Source organism: Corapipo altera, unplaced genomic scaffold, assembly GCF_003945725.1.
Source record: "Corapipo altera isolate COAL_440 unplaced genomic scaffold, ASM394572v1 78, whole genome shotgun sequence".
Taxonomy (NCBI): Eukaryota; Metazoa; Chordata; class Aves; order Passeriformes; family Pipridae; genus Corapipo; species Corapipo altera.
The window spans coordinates 6,010,721-6,031,776 of record NW_020884904.1 but is presented as its reverse complement, the minus strand read 5'-3'; the positions used below and the strand labels follow the sequence as shown (position 1 = coordinate 6,031,776).

At 37.3% G+C, this 21,056-nt stretch overlaps 1 protein-coding gene across 1 annotated transcript in view; it reads left to right on the top strand.

The window, feature by feature from the left end:
* The window catches only part of ABCC8 (ATP binding cassette subfamily C member 8), a 79,715-nt gene that overhangs the window by 4,667 nt on the left and 53,992 nt on the right, over positions 1–21,056 (top strand). Inside the window, exons 4-8 of the mRNA XM_027651290.1 lie at positions 5,204–5,370; positions 7,102–7,344; positions 8,239–8,427; positions 15,145–15,309; positions 17,254–17,409. Of these exons, the coding sequence (XP_027507091.1) occupies positions 5,204–5,370; positions 7,102–7,344; positions 8,239–8,427; positions 15,145–15,309; positions 17,254–17,409 (920 nt within the window). The remainder of the gene's footprint in view (positions 1–5,203; positions 5,371–7,101; positions 7,345–8,238; positions 8,428–15,144; positions 15,310–17,253; positions 17,410–21,056) is intronic.

The following is a 21,056-nucleotide window of genomic DNA, read 5'->3' as shown; positions in this document are numbered from 1 at the left end:
AGCAATATGTATGTTGAAACTGTTCATTATTATCAATGCTTTTAACTTCTAATAGTATTCTGTATAGTGTTCTTGGGAATCCAAAGGGTTCTCTAGGAAAAACTGGATTTGTGGGAAAAGTAGCATGGCAAAGTCTTAGCTTTAAAAGCTGTCCAAGTTCCCTGCTTGCCAGCTTGTTGTGTTCAAGCATGATATAAGAGTGAAGCAGTCTTTGTGTGTGTGGTCTGTTGAAATATGCAAGGAGTTAAGGAAATGACATCCCTGACTTTCAGTATGGCACACTGGATATATTACTTCACCTGCTTGTTCTTGCTTAGTGTTCCTAAAACTCCCTTTGAAAACTGTGTTAAGACCTTTCAAATGGAAAATGAGACCTACATAGTATACTAAATATTTTTTCAAGGTTGTGAATAAACTGTAGCTAGAGAAAATCCAGTGCTGCTGACAGTCATGTATGCTGTCTTCTGTTAAGTAGACTGCAGGCTGTGGATGTCTACTTGTTTAGTCATCTTGTTACCTGTTACTTCTTTGGTGGTCCTGGCTCATCAAATTTTGTTTGAGTTAGTTTTCTGAGTTAATAGATCCTGCTAAAATTTGTCTTGTGCCATTGTAGCTCTTTGTATCAAAGTTTTGTATTAGTTTTTGTCAGGTGGGAAAAAGTCAGTAATAACTGGATTTGAGAAAGCTTTGAAATATTGAGGATTATTTTGTACTGCATGTTGTGGCGAGAATCCTTCTCTGCAGAAGGAGCCTATAACGCTTGTAAAAAAATTCCTCTCTAAAGACTGAGATTTCTATCAAGGCTTAGCAACTTATGTCTTCTTATTTTGGACTGCTCTTCATCTTGTACCCTTCTTCTAAGTAGGATCTTTTTTTATATTTTATAACCAGGTGAGGTAGTTCAGTTAATTTTTTAGTAAGTCAACAGTCTATTTAATGCCTTCTCGTAGGACTAGATGTTATGTCTCAGGGAAGCATTGCCAGCCAGTTACAGTTGCTTGTGGGTTAAATAATTTAGTGTCATTACTGCATTCCCACTGTTAAGTCTTGAAGAAGGGTAGCACAAAGTTATAGCTGATAGTTGATTACCCATTTTTGCATAAGTTCTGCTCTGTAGAGATTTCTCTTTTATGATAATTTTTTTCAGTATTTAGAGTACCAATGCTGGGTAAGCTCTGGACAATACTTGAATAGTAAACAGTTATACCAGTGAATACCAACATTTAAATATTATAGATGAATTTTAATTTTGCAAGCATTTCCAAGGAATAGACTCTTTCAGAAAATCTGATCTTAATAGCTCAAAGACAAAAAAGAAAATCAGGCTATCATCCTCTTTCCCACTTAGTTGATCTGATTTGAATCTTAACCTGAAGTCTTCAAAAGCTGATGATCTTTGACTTATTTTATTTTTTCTTTTGTCTTCCCTTATTTGTCCTATGTTTCTGAGAGAACCTAGGACAGATTTTTCTGGAAGCCTCTATCCTTTGTTCATAAGTGCACAACTAAGAGGACTGTCATCTTTAAATGTTAATTGCAAGTACTCTGTATTGACATGTGGGATGAGGCAATTATCACAAATTAGCCCAGTGTGAGATAGTTAAATTATAGCTATACTCCGCTGTCAACCCACTAGAGTGCAGTGTGGCCATGAAGCAGCTTCCCTTTAGAGCCTCATTTTATGGGGTAGATGGGAATATGAGGCAAAGCTGAAGTTGGTGATAAACTTTTTGTTGAGTGTATGAGACATCACTAAAATGTTGTAGAAGAGATCTAATGTTGAACCTATGGACAAATAAAGTAAATGACCTGATGTGGCATCTTGCTGCTTCTGAGCATCAGTGAATTTCCACCAAACTGCAGGACATCATCTGCCTCAGCTGCAGGATGTTCACAGTTGCAAGGAGTTGGTAGCTACAGAAAGCAAAGACTGACAGAACCTTATCCAAAATTTACTAAACCTAGCAGAGAAACTCATTGATGCAGTGCAGTAGACCTTTGAAGGTCAGTTCATTAACTCTGAATAGGGTGAAATTTTCCAATCCTGTGAAACTTTAAGTTTTCTTTTTAAAAAAAAATTCACTCTGTGCTTTAAAGAAACCGAGTCCATTTGTAGCTCTTCATAAACAAGCAAGAGGCAGATAGATACTGTGACAGACCTGGGGATTAGCATGTTCCCTTGGGGTATGCAAGACAAGGACTCAAAGTTCCTTTGCTGATCCTGCCTTTCAGTTTATCCCAGACATTTGGCTATTTTGAAGTAGTCATTCTTATTATTTCTTATCAAAAAAAGTTGACAAGGTTTGGAATATTTATTCTCTGAAGATAATGATTGATTCCGGGGTTGCAGTTGAGTTTCTTGACTCTTGGAACACTTTGATCTGATCCAAATGTGTTTTTTCTCTGTATGTATTTGACCTGTAATTATATTTCAACAAATGTAGTTATTCTCAAGTAACACTGTTTACCAGGGACTCTCATAATAATGCTAATTTTGATGCTCTTTGCACCACGTGGATGAATAACATTTGTACAGTTTAGCAGGACACATTTTAGAATAGTTTTCATACTGAATTGGAAAATCTGATAGCTTTCTTGACATTCAAAATATGTAATTAAATGGTAGCATCTGATTCCATTGTTTGTTTCTTTGTTTTATAAAATAAATAAACCTCAGAAATTAACAGTAGGAGAAAATGATGAAATAACAGTAGGACTTTGAGTTTTTAATCTGAAGTGGATTGTAGTGTGGGAACACACGAGTTTAAGAAAATTGTCCTTCTTTTAACCAATCTTAATTATACAACTGCCTTACCATTGCTAGACAGTAATCTATTTTTCTAATTTAAAATTCTTGTACCTTTACATTGTAGTTATTTCCTTTGCAATTATTTTATTCTTTTAAAGGAATAGCATATAAAAATAATGCTTATTGCTTAGCATGAAAAGTTTCTTTCCAAACAGACCCAGGTTAATTAATAAATCCCATCCAGTTATGTGTGTGCATTTTTAGATTGGGGTTAATTCAATAAAAGTGTAGAAGGGTTTACTTAATTTTCAGAGGTCTGGTGCAGGTGTTGTGGAGTGAGGCCAAAAAAAAAAAGTGAAGTCATTTAGGCATCTAGAATAGATCTAAAGCAATCCAGTAAATGCATGCATGTGTCTATGGTCTCATCACTAGGCAGTTCAGACCAGTGGAGGTTCTTGGAGATAATTTCTAGAAACTCTCAGCCAATATGCACTCACAAGCCAGAAGATAGAAACATCACCTATGTAGTTATGGTTTAAAAGAAAGAGCCATAACTATATTTTTCCAAGGATCCTGATCTTGAGGGGCCTGTGAACATTCACCAGATTAGATTATATACACTTGTGTTGAAAAGTGACAAGCTAACTAAATTCAAAGGCTTGTAGGAATTATGACAGTGGGTGGCCACCTGAGAATATTGTGTCTGACCCTTTTTAATACTTCTTAGATAAAAGATAGATTAATGTTATAAAAATAAAAGGTCATATAAACCCGTATTTAAATCCTAAATAGGAGAATGACTCTGCTAGTTCATATTTAGAATTCCAAGAGCTCTACATAGGTGCCAGTTGGGTTGGTTGTTTTTTCAGAAGTCCTGTGCTGGTGCATATTTTCAGTTTGCAATGTTTGTATAAGTCCCTTTTACTCCAAGAAGGATGTGTTCTCAGCCTGTTGTAAGAAGAATGAGACAAAACAAAGTTTAAAAGATAAAGGTGGTTAAGAGTAGAACAGTATGGAATGTATTATTGGATGAAGTAAGATTTTATAGTCAGACATTGCAAATAGGAAGGAATAGTGCCTCAAAGGAAGGAAGCAACCTGAAACAGGATGAGAAGATTAAATTTGATGCAGTATGAGTTGGGAAGATAGTAGGAAGCCTCACATAAGAAAGCTAAAGTTATATAAGATAAATCTGTTAAGTATATCTCTTAAATCCTCTCTGCAACTGCATCAGCCACTAAAATACAGTGCCCAAATACCTGCTTTCTTCTGACAAACTGGCCTGTTAATTTTAGAGGAAGATAGACTCTTGGCAAATGTCCTAAAGCCCAGTATTACTGTACTATTGCATTCACTGTCCTCAGTTAAAGGAGAGATTTTCACTTGATTTCTGTAGAAGCAGGATTGGCAGTCTCAAATCCCATATGGATTCTCCATGTTGAATTTAGCTTTGCTTGGAAAGGGTAGTCCCACAGTACCTCCCCGGAGGACTTTCTGGAGTGCCTCGGGGTAGCTGGAACACCACAAATTCTTTGAAGTTTGTGCAAGTTCCTGACAATATCCTTGTTTAAACTAGACTTACAGTTGCTAATGCTTTGGTCAAAGCCTGTCTCTGGTGTTTTGGCAAAACTTGGAAAGCACATCCAAGCTTTTCTTGGCAGCTAGATAACATTGCGTGTGTTGCACCATGGCAGATAGAGCAGCAATGAAAGTAAAAGAACATAACCCCAGAAGGCATTTCCTTAAGAATGGGGAACAGGAGCTGGCTTATGGTGTGATGAATAGTTTGGAGAGTGTTTCCAAACCGTCAGAGCTTATTGCAGGGATTATTTATCTGTAACTGGTGGTGGCATGAGCACTTCTAGACAGGAAGTTCAATATAACTAAAAAATAAAAGTTGTATTCTATGAATGCCAGACTATCCTTCCTTGATGTGACTGTTTTATCTACATTGTAAATTACTTATATGGAATACGTGTAATAGTGCAGCAGCTGCTTGGACAAAGTATTTTATTATCTGTTCCTCCATACATCACAGAGAATTGCAGAGAATTTTTCCTCAAGACAAATTCATAGCAGTCTTGTAGCATTAACCAAATCTGAAGAGCATCATTCACAGGCACCTTCACTCGTGGAACAATACCCTCCCTTGAACTCATCATGTGGACACATGTTTACAGCAGATGGAAATTTTCTTCAGCAGACTTCACTTTGTGAAACTTTTCAAATATCACTAAATCTAATAGAAAAGGCATTTAGAACCAATATCATCTTAATATTTTAATGTTTGTGGAATTGAATTAGGCTTCTGTTTTGACATGAGAAAGGCTACTCTCTGGTTTTATATGTTCTGTTGCATTCTTTCTGAACAAATACTTTATAATGCTATTGTATATTTTTGCAACTGTGGAGCTGATTAAGTTGTTTTGTGTTTGGTTTTTTTTTTCTCTACAGCATTGCTGTTCTATTGGACTTTAGCTTTTATAACTAAAACCATCAAATTTGTAAAGTTCTGTGATAATGGGGTTGGATTTTCTCAGCTTCGATTTTGCCTCACAGGACTCCTGGTTGTTCTGTATGGAATGCTACTAGCTGTAGAAATCAATGTCATCAGGGTGAGGGTAAGTTACTATCACAAAAGTCTCCTCCTGTGTTTTATATTGGTTTGGGTTTTGGGTTATTGTTTTTTCTTCCTTTTTTTATTCCCTTTTCTGGGTACTTAGGTTAAAATGTATTTCTAAAGGAGAAAGAAAAATCCAGTTAGGAATAGAAATCAATTTGAAAATCAAAAGTTAATCCAATTTTATTAGGCCAGATAAATATGTAATTTCAAAAATGCCAGATTCCGTTGTAGTGAAATCAAGGTCAATTTCTTCTGTTCAAGTTTTAAATTTTTTAATAATTCTGTTTCAGTCATGGCAAACAAGTATTTCTGATGCAAGTGAAGACTGGTAGAAAGGAATTGTCTGCTCTGTCAGAGAATATCCTAGACATACAAATAACATCCTTCATTTTCCAGGAGACAATCCCAATAAGTGATTTATTTGAGCAACTGGGGTTTTTTCCAGCTGTATTTTTTTTCTTTTTCCCTCTGTGGTGTCTGCAGTCATAATTTAAACTGAGAGATGATTTTGGAGACTGCTGGATAGATAAATGCCAAAGTTTCCTTGACCTGGAACTCAAATAACTGTGTGCACAAATTAAATTTAGAAGGGGAAGAAATATTTCCGTTTAAATTTTCTTGCTGGTTTCCTCATGTGTTTTCTTTCTAGTAATGCATTCAGCTATGTGTGTTGTACCTGTCATATATTTGTTCTTTTGTGATTGTGTTTATTTGGTAAGTTGGGACAAAAAAATGTGTCTTAAAGCAGCCTTTGTAGTAACATTTTTAAAACAAAGAGGAATAAAAATGCTGGATTTCAGTATTTATATAATAAATGAAAACCAGTGAAATCCAAATGTGACATCGGAGGGACTTGCCCATAAACCTCTTCATAATAAAACTGTATAATTAAATGAGATTTAATCTCTGTGGAATTATGTGTCACAAAGAAGAATAAGAAATGATCACTGCCTATTGTCACCTTTTTTTTGTTTGGTTGGTTTATTCATTTGTTTTTAATTATTAAAGGATTGAATAAACTAGTCAACAGTATAAATTTTTTCTTACTGCCTCTTGTTCTGTGGCTTGTTGCTGCAACTGCTGAAGAAAGGCATTGGGATGCATGGAAAGTTGGCCACTGCTGAGGAAGGGGCAGAAAAAAGAAATTTAAAGTAGGGGATGAGGTCTCTATGCTTTCAGAAACAGCAGACATTGTCCTCACTTTTTTTTTTTTTCTCCCACCTTCCACGGTCTTCTTCTAGAAGAAGGAAAATTGACTTGTTTGACTTTGAGTCCCAACTGTACCTTCTCCCTTCTTTCAGCTGTTCTCATGGTTCTAGATGGCCTTTCCCAACCCCATCACCATTTTTGCTAGCACCTGTGAATTATTTCTCCAACTATGGTTGGAGCATATCCAGAAATCCTACTAAGATTAAAAGGATTTTAATCATGAATAGAGATTGAGTGAAATATGTGATTGAGAAAGCAAAGGTATGTTTTTAAGAGGCTTGGCTTTTCATTCCCAAAAGTGAGTGAAGTCTGAAAAAATTTTCTATTGACAACAGGAAACCACCAGCTGTCTGCCCTTGCTCTTTTGCTATTTAGGCCAATGTAATAATTTGTTATTGCTGTATCCACTCTCAAGAGTCTCAAGACTTATTGATTATCTGCAATGTCCTTATCTATTCTTTGTGCAATTTTATTTTCTATGCATTTAGTGTGATTCTGTTCGTATTTTTATGAATTTCAGAGGTATGTTTTCTTCAAAACTCCGAAAGAAGTTAAACCTCCTGAGGACCTCCAGGACCTCGGTGTTCGATTCTTACAGCCTTTTGTGAATCTGTTATCCAAAGGAACATACTGGTGGATGAATACATTCATCAAGACTGCCCATAAAAAGCCAATAGACTTGAAAACCATAGGCAAGCTTCCCATTGCTATGAGAGCTCTGACCAATTACATTCGTCTTAATGAGGCCTTTGAAGCACAGAAGGTGTGCAAAGCATGGAATTGTGTCTCTCTACTTACTCAGTGCTTGCATTTTTGATTACTTTTTATGGGATGAGCATGATGTTCTGTCAAGAACCATGATGCAAATCAAGTATCCATTGGTATAGCTTTCCATATACAAAGAGAACGCATACTTGGTGAATAATGAAATTTCTCTACCTAGACACGTGTGTCACATACATTACTGGTTAAATATGTGTAAAATGCATACAACCTCTATTTTGATGTGGAAAACAATTATGGACTGTGTTCACTGAACACCATTTTTCTTCCTAATAAGACCCTGGAAACATTCAATTACAGAGTCAGTATTAATAAGGCCTTGCAGGACTGGTTTTTTCCATGTAATTTCAATTACAGTTTGTTCATAGGAGAATTTGGGGCTGCAACTACCTCAGCTCAAATTAATTTTGACTCCTTGGTAGGAGCTGCAACTACCTCAGCTCAAATTAATTTTGACTCCTTGGTAGGAGCTGAGTGTACTTCAGATATCAAGAGAACTCTTTTGCATCCTGTCTAAAACAAGTGTAGGTTTCTAGTCTCTGTGTTCACCAGAATACAAAAACTATCAGTTCCCCTCCCTCTTTTTTTCTTTCTCCCTCAGCAGGCCACAAACAACACACTTATTTGATCCCTTTTAAGGGGTAGGAAAGAAATCATGATTCTTTCTGTGAAGTGGAGGGGAGTGCAAATTAATGCTTTGTTCTAACTCTATAAAAAGAAATTAAACAATAGTTGTAGTTCCTATGCTTTTCTAGCTAAAATATTGCAAATGATTTTCAATTAATTAAAGCAACAATAAAAATACCAATCATTTACCAGACCTGAGGTTAACGTGTAACATAATTCTTATTAATTTTTCTTTTATTCTAAACAGAACAAAAGGTCATCATCTCCACAGGGATCCAGATTCATTTGGTTTGCTCTCTGCTGTGCGTTTGGAAGACCCTTACTTCTCAGTAGCACATTCCGTATTCTGGCTGACTTGCTTGGATTCGCCGGGCCACTCTGCATCTCTGGGATTGTTCACAATGTTGGAAAAGGAAATAACACCATTCGCCCACAGGTACTGTCAACATGTCATAAAAATATGGGAGTCAAAAAAGCAGTGCTATGACTACGTATTGTTTGGCCTCAGTAAAGAAAGCGACTCTGTGATGTATTTTTGAATGCTAGAAATGACGGTGTGAATGTACTGCCTGTTATCCACTTTTATACTGTGTTGGAGCGGGTCCAGCAGAGGGCAACAAAGGTGATGAAGGGACTGGAGCATCTCTCTTACAAGGACAGGCTGAGACAGTTGGACCTGTTCAGCTTTGAGAAGAGACAACTGAGAGGGGACCTCATCAATGTATTTGAGTATCTGAAGGAAGGGTGTCAGGAGGATGGAGCCAGGCTCTGCTCGATGGTGCCAAGCAATAGGACAAGAGGCAACAGGCAGAAACTGATGCACTGAAATTTCCACCTGAATATGAGGAAGAACTTCTTTACTGTGCAGGTGACTGAACACTGGAACAGGTTGCTCAGAGAGGTTGTGGAGTCTCCCTCACTGGAGATATATAAGAACAGTCTGGTAACAATTCTGTGCAATGTGCTCTGGAATGATCCTGCTTGAGCAGGGACGTGGGACCACATGATCCACTGTGGTCCCTTCCAGCCTGACCCATTCTGGGATTCTGTGGGGGGCAAAATATGTGACCCGTGTATCTCGTCAGCCTTGCATTCTGGAAAATAACCTCATTCAAGATAACAGTGAAGCATACCCAGAATCTCATTAATATCATGAGTATTTTATCCAGAATCACAGAATGTTCTGAGTTGGAAGGAACTCACAAGGGTCATCAAGCCCAGCTCTTAAGTCAGTGACCCATACAGGGATAAAACCCACAACCTTGGTGTTATTAGCACCATGCTCTAACCAACTGAGTTAATCTTAGGATCTCTTAGGTACAATCTTGAGTAAAGATTGAATCAAGTATGTGACTGAGTGCTTTTCAGAAAGGAAAGTGTGTTTTTAATAGGCTTGGCTTTTCATATCCCAAAATTAGTGATATCTAATATGATTAAAGAGGGCTTTTGTCATCATAATAAAATGACAAGTAATTTAACTGTGACAAAGAATTTCCACTAGTGTCTTTGGGGAGGACACTAGTTTTGAAAGATCAACTGAAACACATTTTTAAGGATGCTATTTAAATTAATGTTCTCCAAGAAGAGGCAGATGTACTTCTTGGTTAACAAAAAAATAAAAGTGTAACTCAGGAAACATCTTTTCATTATAAGTTGAGGTCACTCTGGCTGGATTTCTTTGAGATAGATTATTTTATTTCTGCAGCTCAGTTAATGTTTGATGTAAGATTTTATTTCCAAAGTCTGTCGACACTAATGGAAATACACCCATTCACTCAAGTACACTTTGGATTAGGTGCACTGTAAATATTGAAATACATCAGCTGCAGTGCAGGAAATATAACAAATGCCTCAGGCTAAAATTAATTGTATGTCCATTTTGCAATCCTTATCCTAATATTTGGAACTTTAATATAGAGAGTGGGTTCAGTGGAAACGAGTTAAAGCAGGAAATGAGAAAATTGAGACTATAGGGCTGTGTTGCAACAAAGTACTGTGGAGGTTGCTGAGCTCTGCTTCTTGATAATTTGTTTGGGATACTCTTTCAGCTAAAATTGTATCAAATCACAATTTACGGATTGTCATAGTTAATTTTCCTATGAAAGTGTCTGGTAGTGCTGCTCTGTGAAAAAAACTCATGTCTGGTCTAGATAGGCCCCAAGGAGAGCCTCATCCAGCCTTGGCATCCTCACTCATTAGCCAAGCAGTAACCTCATCGTTGTCATTTACACTATTTTGGGATCACCTGACAGCAATATTCACTGATGGTGATAGTCCAGGAGTGACACAAAGTAGATTTTAGCTTAGCTAAAATGTCTACAAGAGGCTTTTCCTTCTGTTTTGACCTGATTTATACACAATTGTTTATACACATTGTTTTTTCTGTTAAGAGGCTGATTCCATTAACATTTGAAAATTGCCTTTGCTGGATTAGCTGGAATATCTTCCTAATGAAGGCTTTCTATTCAAACTATCTGTAAACAGGCTGGGGTGTTCAGGAAAACTCCCACATGTATGCACATACGTGCCCAATTTGGTCTGCTTTGGAAAGAAATACACCAGCTGTACTGCTAGGAATGTATCTTTACTTGTAATGAGTCAAAAGAAAGAGAACTTTGCTTTATTGTTTGCCCAAGAGCCCCATAGGTGTGAATAACAAGCCTTCTGACACGCTGTCTTATGAAGGCAAAGACAAGTTGGAGGAAACATTCTGTGCCTGATGAGCTGCTGAGTTTGAGGGTGTTGGAAAGAGTCGCCACACAGTGGGACAGAATCAGGCAAGCAAAGTAAGCTGTGATTACAGTGGAGGGCATCTTTTACGCATCTCTCCCCCATCTGCATCTTAAATAGTTTAGACTGAGGAGGTGTTCTATCTTTCAAACAGAAATTCTCTTTGTGAAACCGAAGGCAAAGAAATATGAAATTTGGTCTATTCTTCAGACCCTGTGTGACACAGATACAAACCACCTTGGAGCTTGAACTCTGAGATCACATGGGTGTCACAGGCAGTATTAACTGCTTTAGTTAGTGCCGCAGTTAGTCAGAGCATGACAGCGTCTTAAATTCTGTCACGCTCTTCATGTTTATTTATAACTCCAGTATCAATATTTATGCACACCCCAGAACATTCTTATGACATGAATTTCTCTGAGTGTTAATCATTTCACACCAAAGAAGAGACTGAAAGAATGATAACCATTATATTTTGCTGGTACCATCTTCCACATTGCAATGTTAGGATTAGCAGTTCCAGTATTAAGAGTATCTGCTGACATAACACATTCAAAGGATACACCAAACTCGTTATTTAAAAAGCTCTGAAAGTCATAGGGCCCAGTGTAGCAAAAAGCCCAGAAATGACATTTCAAACTGTGTGACCCTGGGTTCTTTAGGTATTTAAGTAGTGGCCTTTTGCTCAGTCTTTTACTGGTTAGAGCCTACTGGCACTTATAAAAAGCAGCGTTCTCCTGAAGTTGTCAGGAACGGGGAACACTGAATGTCCCCGAAGGCATTTCTGAAAATAAAACATCTGATTAGTTTCATCAACTTTTCAAACAAGGTTATTTGCCTTAAATGCAAAAGTTTTGGTGGATGTTCAGTGATTTCTCTGTCTTTCCTACAGGCTGACAAGTGTAGGTAGACAGTTATTGTAGTTTAAACACAGAGGTGCTCAGTGACTTTGTAAACCATAATGGCCTGATAATGCATCTGAGACTTGGCAAACATCTTGGTGCTTTCACCAAGTGTGTGTGTGAAGTTTATGTATATATGTTTGTCTTCCTTTTCTCTCAAGGGAGTATTAGATGAAATAATGAGAATATTCATCTCACTTTTGCTGCTTGTCTATTATATAAAGTTTTGATGGGAAACAATGCTGCACCAAAATCTCATTGCTAGGAAAGTATGATTTGTCAAACCTGTTTTTGAAAAACATACAGCAAAAAGTAGTATTGGCTGCAGTAATTAGCAGTACTTGCCAGCTGTGTATGTAGGACAGCACTGAAATCATGTTACTTCCCTTGCTGCTTTTGATAGAATACAGCACAATCTCTGATCTTTGTGGTTCATGACTGATACTGCTCTGACCTTTCTCTTTGCTGTTATATGAGTATCTTTGACAATCAGGACCTCCCAGTGTTGGAGATTTGTATGTTATTCTAAATTTGCCTTCATAAGAAGCATTTTAAAGTTTTTCATGTGTTAGAGGTGTCACTATTTCTTGGATGATCATATATTGAAATAAAAAGAATTCCCAGTGAAGAACTGCTAAAATAATAGCAATTAACTCCTCAAATGTGATTTTTCTTTTTCTTGTTTTTTTTCTTTTTTTTTCTGCAAAACCTCCAAGTTTTTCAGTTACATACTGTTTCACCTTCTTTTTAGTATTTGAATATATATATGCTGCACAGGAAAACTAGAGGTGGCTCTTGAATGGTACAGTTAAGGACTAGGGCCTTGTGGTTAGCATGGGAGAAGACTTGGTTGTACTTATAATTTTCCACTGTATTTCCATATATTTTCCAAATGTGGTATATTTTCTAAAGCTTCTGGGCTAAATTGAGAGCCTTGAGTCTTCCTCCTTATTCATCAGTTACAGCAAGAATAAATTTACAAGGACCCTTAGATCTTGCAAGGGTCAAAGGCAAGTTGAATTGAAAAGCTGAACTTGTAAGACTGTAAATAATCCAGAAGAAAGACTCATTTTTACTGTAGTGTAGACATTTGTAGTATATAATGCTGCTGTAGCCTATTTGAATTACTATAGGATAAGTAATAATTTAGGACTCCAAAATTCCCTTTAAGGTGCAAATAACTAAAATTGCAGTTAACCGTCTCTTTGAACATAATTGCTGACATATCCTGTAGTTGTTCCGAGTTTTGCAGTTGATACAGACTTAAAGAAATGGGTATGCCCAGTGATTACTTTCATTCTATTGATTTGACTTGAGAGACTGTATGCTTGAATAACTTTCTCTGAGTGCTGATTCATTAGTGAGTTCAGTGGCCCTACAAACTGTTGAAATGGTTATGTGCATCAAGTCTGGTTGAAGTCAAAGCACCTAGCTGAATTGGAAATTATCACCTGACCATTTACCTCTGGAAGCAAGAAATAAATTATTGAAGTAGGTTTTTTTCCCTGTTTTCAGAACGTGAAACTCGGCACTGTTAAGTAGCACTTGGAAATTTTCCATGTTCAAGTTCTTGCACGTACTTGCATAAAAGTAGTATATGACTATCAAGATGCTTCCTTATGGAAATAGGGAACAAAGATTTACAGGAATGGGATCATAATTACTTGCTTTTCTTTGTGTCCAGCCTTGTTCTGAATCTCAGTGCTTGTAACAAATGCGAAGTAAGTGGGGAAAGGCAGTAAACCTTAGCAATCTACCCAAGTCTGTTTGTCTTGCATAATAGACAAAAGTACTTTGACAGCTGCTTAGTTTGGCCAACATCTGAGGAAGAGTTAACCACAGTTGGAAGTGATCAGGTATTTATGGAGAATGACTGTTTGGTGTTGATGAATGAGCTCCCAGGCACCTCAACAGGTGGTTAGACCATTGTGTGGACAGATCAGACTGGTTTCCTCTCATAAAAAGGAGTATTGCTATGTGAGGTGGGAGACACTGTCTCAGGAAACTTGTCCTGGATGTGTTAATGTAAGCATTCACTCTTCTCATGGAGCGAAACAAGAGATCCTTTCTAAAACAGTTTTGCTCATTATCTTATTTGCTTGTTTGCAAAGCAAAGCATTTCTCTGCTTTAAGACCTAAAAATCACCCTACTGATATCAAGGGTATAGATAGTGTTCCCACTACAGCACTGGCAAGAGCAATCCTGAATGCCAAAAGATGGAGTAAAAAGAGGTGGAAAAAATACCCTAAGACTTCAGTTTCTCAGGAAGATGAAGTGACCTATTGGGTCACCACACCTGAAAGGACTTGCTCTTCCTCCTTTCACATTCCTTGTCACCTCTGCTCCTGTTTTCTTCTTTGCTCTAACTCTGGCACTGAGTGGGCACTTCTGTGGTCTGATTTGGCCCATTATTTTTTCCTGGGATGATTTTCTTATGTCAGTGATTTAAATTGGCTCAGAAAGAGGTCCAGTTAACTCCCCTGCTAGTGCACAGTGAACAACAGAATTGTGCAGGTTGGAGCAAGCCAGGTGCAAGGAGGGGTAGCGAGAAGTTTGTTCCTTTTCCGGTTGGCTCAGCCTCACCTTACAAAAGAACAGCTTTAAAAACTGAATTTAGCCTCTGTATGAACTTGCCATATGGAGTTTCTATGAAGTTAACTACAAGGTGCAGATCAGATCTAATAAAACGTACAGACAGTGAGAGTTTGTGAAATATAGTTTATTAAGTGTTATAACAGGTGTGAAAACTTCAGCAGCAAAGAAACTATGTAGGCAAGAAGCCCTCTGAAAGGGAATAGAAAGAGACCTCTTCCTAATTTTGCCTTTAATGGAAGCACAAGCCAGCAATCAAAGTTCAGAAGAAGCCAAGAGGAGAAAGAGGAACACAGATATTTTAGTTTCAGAAGGCTTCCAGAGGTGGACCAACCTCTCAACTAGTTGTGGCACCAAGGGTGTCAGCTTGTTAAATAGAATCTGGAATAAATGCGCTATTTTCCCATTAAGCTGTAGACATGCTTCAAAATGCACTTGGGTCATCTCATGAACTTGCTAGAAGGTAATGAGCATAAATAGAAGTTCTGAACAAGATGCTGCAGGCCAAAATAATGTGCATAGTTCCAGGATTTTTTTTTACAAGTTCTGAAGGTTGTTTTTAGTGTTCAGAAATCTGAGGTGTTCAAATAGTGAGAGTAATTTCTCTGAAAGGATGTTAACTATTCCTTTGTGATGATGGACACTGCACATCTTTTAACAAACGACCATATGGAGTTACTCAGTGTCCTGGAGTTTTGGAAGGATATCAGAAATCCTGTAAATGTCATTCTGCATTTAAATGAAGCTTACTGAGTTGGCACGTTGTGGAACTGTTTCCTTAAATTGATAAATTGTGAGGTTTCAGGCAAGTTTGGGAGCACTTTCAAAGTAATAAATGGGGATTATCTCCACTTCTTAAGTATGCAAAGCAGGTAATTAAATTATCATTGCACCTGATTTCTAACTTTTTTCTTTTTTTTTTTTATAGACTAAAATTCTTGGTGTCTTCTTTATTTCATCTCAAGAGTTCCTATCCAATGCCTATGTTTTGGCTGTACTCTTATTTTTTGCACTTCTATTGCAAAGGACATTCCTCCAAGCATCATACTATGTTGCTATTGAAACAGGAATCAACTTGAGAGGCGCAATACAGGTACCCAATGTATTACTGATTAACCTTTCCATACACTTATACATGTATTTGTAAATAAAAATTATAATTATAGTTGTTAAATTCTGAAACGCCTCTCTCCTGAAATGTACTGACTGTAACCATTGCCATTAAAAATTGTTAGCTTAGACCCGCATTCTGTTTTTTCTGCATCTTATTTGATGATTTTATATAAACACTTATTTGTAATATCCAATGTTTTATTTCTTCGTACCTTTAACCAAAAATTTGCTGATAGTAAAACTGAATGTAAATTTTGAAAGAGTTTTGGATGTGAGCTGCACTTCACCAACTCAAAGGCATTTTTTTGTAGCATCACATCCCCTGCAAATAATACAGCTTTAAAATCTCTTGTAAATAAACTTTGGACAAAAGGAAAGGTTGTATTCCCAATGTATAGGGTGGTTCCTATTCCATGGGTCATGCCACAAAACCTACCAGCCATTGCAGGATCTGTAATTATGGAACATGAGTAAGATTGCTAAAGTGGAGTCCGTAATCATTGTAGCATAGAAAAATTCAAGTTTTATGTAGCATACAAAGCTCTGTGTCTGGAAATGAGAGAATTTGGTGTAAGATTACAACATGTGATTGCCAAATGCACTGGCTGAAATCTACCCTCTGACAGCCTGAAAGCCAACCTTATAAGTTATACTATTTATCCACTGAGCTACGTGGATCCTGTGGGGAGTCTGTGATGGATGGATGCTTTCAATAGCAGCCTAATTGTTTAATTCTCTTTTGATCTTACACTTGGAAGCACTTGTCGGCTGCCAGGCTTCTGGATTCCATCCATTGGTTTTCCCTTATTACAGTGAAGTAGAAAAATCCTGAAGGAATAAGATTTGACCCAAAAGATAGGAAAAAAAATTGCATGTCTTGTATCAAGCGGAAGAGCTGCAACTCACTGAAACCACAAGCAAGTGTAAAAGGGGAATTGTTGGAAAATAGCACTAAATTAATTTTGTTGAAGAAAAGTTTTCTGTTCTCTGCACTGGATGTTACACAGAGGCCCAGTTGGACTATTGAAATTGGAAAATTTTTATCCATCACTCTAAGCTGTAGATTAGTGTTAGTAGCACTCACTGTGCTGGTAATTTTACACACTTTTTTTCTTTAAATACTTTATCTCTCTTCCTCTCCTGTGTAAACTTGCACCTCTTCAATGTGCCCTTTACGACTTTATGCTTTGTGATGGACAGTCATTTGATCTGAAGACACTCACTGAATGAAGGTGCCTCCTGTCAGCTCAGTCTCATGATGGCAAAGAGTTGCTGTGTAGCCTTTTACCAGACCAGCTGGTAAAAGCACACTTTTATTATTGTGTATTGAGTTACTTTCCTACATGGTGCCTGATTCTGTACTGAGGCACCTGTTTAATTCAGTACAGAATTGTACCTGTGATATTAGTAGTCTGTGAATTAAACTTTGTAATGGGACTGAGCTCTCTAGCCAAAATGTAGCAATGTTCTCAGCCAGGAACATAGTTCTGAGGGCTGGATGGGACCTGAATCGGTTGCCAGAGAAAAATAACAAGGTTTATAATATCTTGATGATTTTATATTGAATCTAATAATACATTATTAGTGCTAGTTACAGCAAGGGCACTCTATGGATGTGCTGGAGGTAGAAATCATAGTTGCTAATGTGGTTCTTGGGCATTTTGGGCAGTAAAGGTTTCATTCTCTTATTGATGCACAGGGATGCAAAAATGGAGTACTTACACAACCACGATGCAGCTACTGTGCTTTGTGTTGGTGAAGAATAAGTAGCTTAAAATTTTACATCATAATGGCCAAACTCAAAGTTATTAATTTAATTTACTGGAAATGTTGTTTTCCCTCAACATGCTGCACATGTGCTTTAGATGGAGCTAGAAAATTCAGTTTATTTCTATATGCTAACACCTTTTGATATCTCTTCCAGACAAAAATATACAATAAAATTATGCAGCTTTCCACTTCTAACATGTCTATGGGGGAGATGACAGCAGGCCAAATCTGTAACCTGGTTGCCATAGATACAAATCAGCTGATGTGGTTCTTTTTCCTCTGCCCTAACCTTTGGGCTATGCCAGTACAGGTAAGGTGATTGAATGTGCTTTTGTTCTTAGTGCGCGTCAGCGTGTACTGGCTCATTGTGTATGAATTTTATGAAAGTAGAGATAGAAGTTAAAGAATAATTGGAAATAAGATTTCAAACTATTAGCATCTAGAAATATTGCATATAATAGATTTCACATCTGTGACTGGACTCTAGGTATTTAGGATTGTATTAGAATCTTAACTGCTGCCAAACATGCTTTGCATTTGTAGCAGGAATTTATAGGGTGCAGCAGATTGCAGTCCATTCATTTATTGCATCAGTGAGGTTAACTGGAAGTTATTACAATCATTTGTCTTCTGAATCCCAGCAGAAGCAAGAGAAATAACACTTTATTCACAAATGTGATTGCTTAGAGATGTTCCTTTGGACATCCCTCAAAACTACTGCTGCTTCTTGGATGACAAATTCCACAGTTTGGGGGTTTTTTATTATTATAACGTATATGAAATGGTTTTACTACTTTATTCTCTCTGGTGTCTTTGGTCTCCTGTCTCTAAATACCACTCTCGTCCCTTCAGTCCCCTTTCTCACATGGATAGCAGGGAACAGATCACTGTTCTGAGTCACACCCAATTGCCTTGTCATTCCTGGTTTTGTCCTGTAGCCTTTTGTAATACCCAGTGAGATACAACTGTGTCTTATCAAGTCTTTAGGATGAGGAAAGCAAAGTCCCATCTCAGAGGGTATTTCCATGATTGATTTAAATTAATGTTAAACCTATTCGCTTACAGAAACAGGAGTTTGTGTGTGATGTCCAACATGGAAACATGGTATTTTTACTTCTTCAGTGTTTCAGCTCAATACATTGTATGTTGTGTCACATGAGCTTGTGGAAGCACTGAAGAACAAATCTGATCAAAACTAGTTTGGGTTTTTTTCGGTGAGGTGGTATTCCTTTGAGTCTGTGAAGTGGTGAATCTCACTGGACCAGGCATGTGATTAAGTCTGTTCTAATAAGTAGATGGGGGTAGTAGGAGGTCAGAGCGATTTCAGTAGAACCCTGGATCATTTTTCAGAGTTCACACTTACTGAAACATTGGGGAAGAGCAGATTACTTAGTTTGTAAGAGCCAGTACTTTAACAAAATTGTAGAAACATCCTACAATTCCATTTAAGAATTTCCTGAGAAAGCTGACAGTAAAGCACGTAGTTTCATCTGGAATTAACATGGTAACCTGTAAGTCTTTCCTCTTTCTTCCAGGTACTCATTGTATTTTGTTTAGCTTGCTTCAGTGCTAGAAGTAAACATAAACAGAAGAGGCAGTAGAGTTTAAATTCACTTGGTATTTTCTAGAATATAACATGATTTCAAAAACATGATGAAAACTCCATTCTCTTCATGTCACAAAGGCAGTCTACTTTCAGCACCACAGAGAGGCTGATTTGACTGGTGGGGAAGTCAGAAACCTGCAAGTAATCTACCCAGCATCTTTGCATTTTGGATTGCCTGCTCTTGCCTGGAAACTAAATGATTTTCCTGAGACTGTATATAGACTGCAGCTGGCAGATCATGTTTCCAGTATCTTTCTAACATGGCTTTAGAAGTGTTGTTTAGGAGTTCCTTTGTCCATCAGCTTCTGATACTATAAGATGTTAAGTATATGAGAATATTACTTTGAAAAGCTGGGAATGGGGAAGAAAAGCCAGCCATTCCAGTAATTATGTAAACTGCACCGATGTCAAAGAGTGAGATGTTACAGTGCTGGCCATCAGGAGATCTGGATTCCTTTCTGATGATAAAGATACATATTAGAATTGCGTTGATTTTATAGTTGTTCCTGTCAAAAATAAGAGGTTTTGGTCAAGATGCTACAGATCAGATAAGCACATCCTCCTTAAAAGCAAGTCTTAAAATCATCTGATGCCATGGTCAGCCAGATTAACTTCCTAACCCAGAAAAAAACCCTCTTGACTTATTTTTTAGCATCAGCATGGCTTCCCTGAAATTAAAGGGGATGGAGGTGAGAAGGAGGGAGGCAATGGGAACCAGATTGTTTTAGAGTGAGTGGGAAAAAAAGGTGATCAGTGAATGTATCCTAATAGTGATGTCTAATGGCAAAAGAGAGGACAACTATAATGAAAAGAAACTGATATGAAATATCATAGTAAATATGGCTACATATTGGCAGTTTGTTAGTAATAATTAGGATACCAGGGTATTTTTGTTCCACTTAATGGAAGTACTCTGCAGTAAGAAGCCAGTGATTGTATACTGCTAAAATTATATTGCTGAAAGAGCTATGAGGCGTTAAGAAGAGTCCACCCCTTTAATGTTAATGTTTAGGGTACAATTATCCCTTCAGCTTAGTCTCCATTGTAAGTCTGTTAGTAAAACAAACAATGTACAAAGTACCAATTTCATGTACATCTCTTTTATAAGACCTCTCTGGCACCTCAGTGTAGGCAGCGCTTTAGTGCAACTGAGAAGTAATCCAATTTTATTGCATATTCTGTAACAACATTTTACTCTAATGTGCCAGAAGTCATGGACTCATAAAGACTTCCTGACGGTCTGCTGAAAATATGATTATATTTGCATTAAAATTCCCCCTGCAATGTTCCTTACAAGATGAGGACGATCAGTGCCAGAGCGTGCTCCTGTTTTGTGGATGGTGCATGTATTACCAAAAACGAGTCACATTGGTCACAAAGGTTTCTTTGAACCATTTTTCCATAACATTCATTCGGTACCTTGCTTTATGAGGTAGTGAAAACAACTGCTTGAGAGCTGGCTAATAATAAGTTGCACAAACTCCATTGTTATTTAAAGCAGATTTTTAATTGTTTTGTAGCACTTAATCTAACAATCAGTATTTCAGCATCTGCTGTGGATCTTGTAGTAACCATTCATAACAAGTCAGGTTTTCTATACAGTCCTGATAATTTGAGCCCCATCTTTGCTCTGACTGTAGTCAATGGGAGCTTTATAATTACTGTAAGTTACTGTTTGAATGTTATTGAAATCCATGAGAAGAGGCCCAGGAATGCCAATCAGTTGAAAGATGCCCTCAGTAGGTTTGGCTCAAACCCTGGGAGCAAAATGAGATGCTATAAAGGATTTCTCCCCACGCCTCCATTTTATAAACACCTTTGTTTGAATTCATTGTGGTTATTAAAAAACCCTGTATTCTCATATCTCTGGCTCATTGGTAGGGATAGCTTACACTGGTAATAAAAGGATATTTGTCTCTTTCAAAACTGCCCACAAAGCAGGTTTTGGCTGAAAGTGTTTGCTGTCCTCAGTAAATAATCAAGGCAAAATAACCAGAGCTATTGGTGAGCTTCTTGCTCCTGATATATATCTCTGGCAGGGAAGAGCTTTGGGATTTGATGAAAGGGAAGCAAAGTCTTCCATTACACAGGTTGTTTTTTTTTTAAAATATGATTGTTACCTTCTCAGGAATATTAATAAGAGCCTTCCTATCTGCCAAATACTGTCCTCCAGAGTTCAGATATTGTCTGTATACTGTTTATTCTTGACTCTGTCCTTTATGATATGATACAGAACTACATTCAATTAGATTTACAGATTTCAGCACTTTACAGATACAAGTCTTCACATATTTTTTTTTCCTATACATACTGAATATATTTGAAAGGTTTGCCCTTATTATCTCAGTATA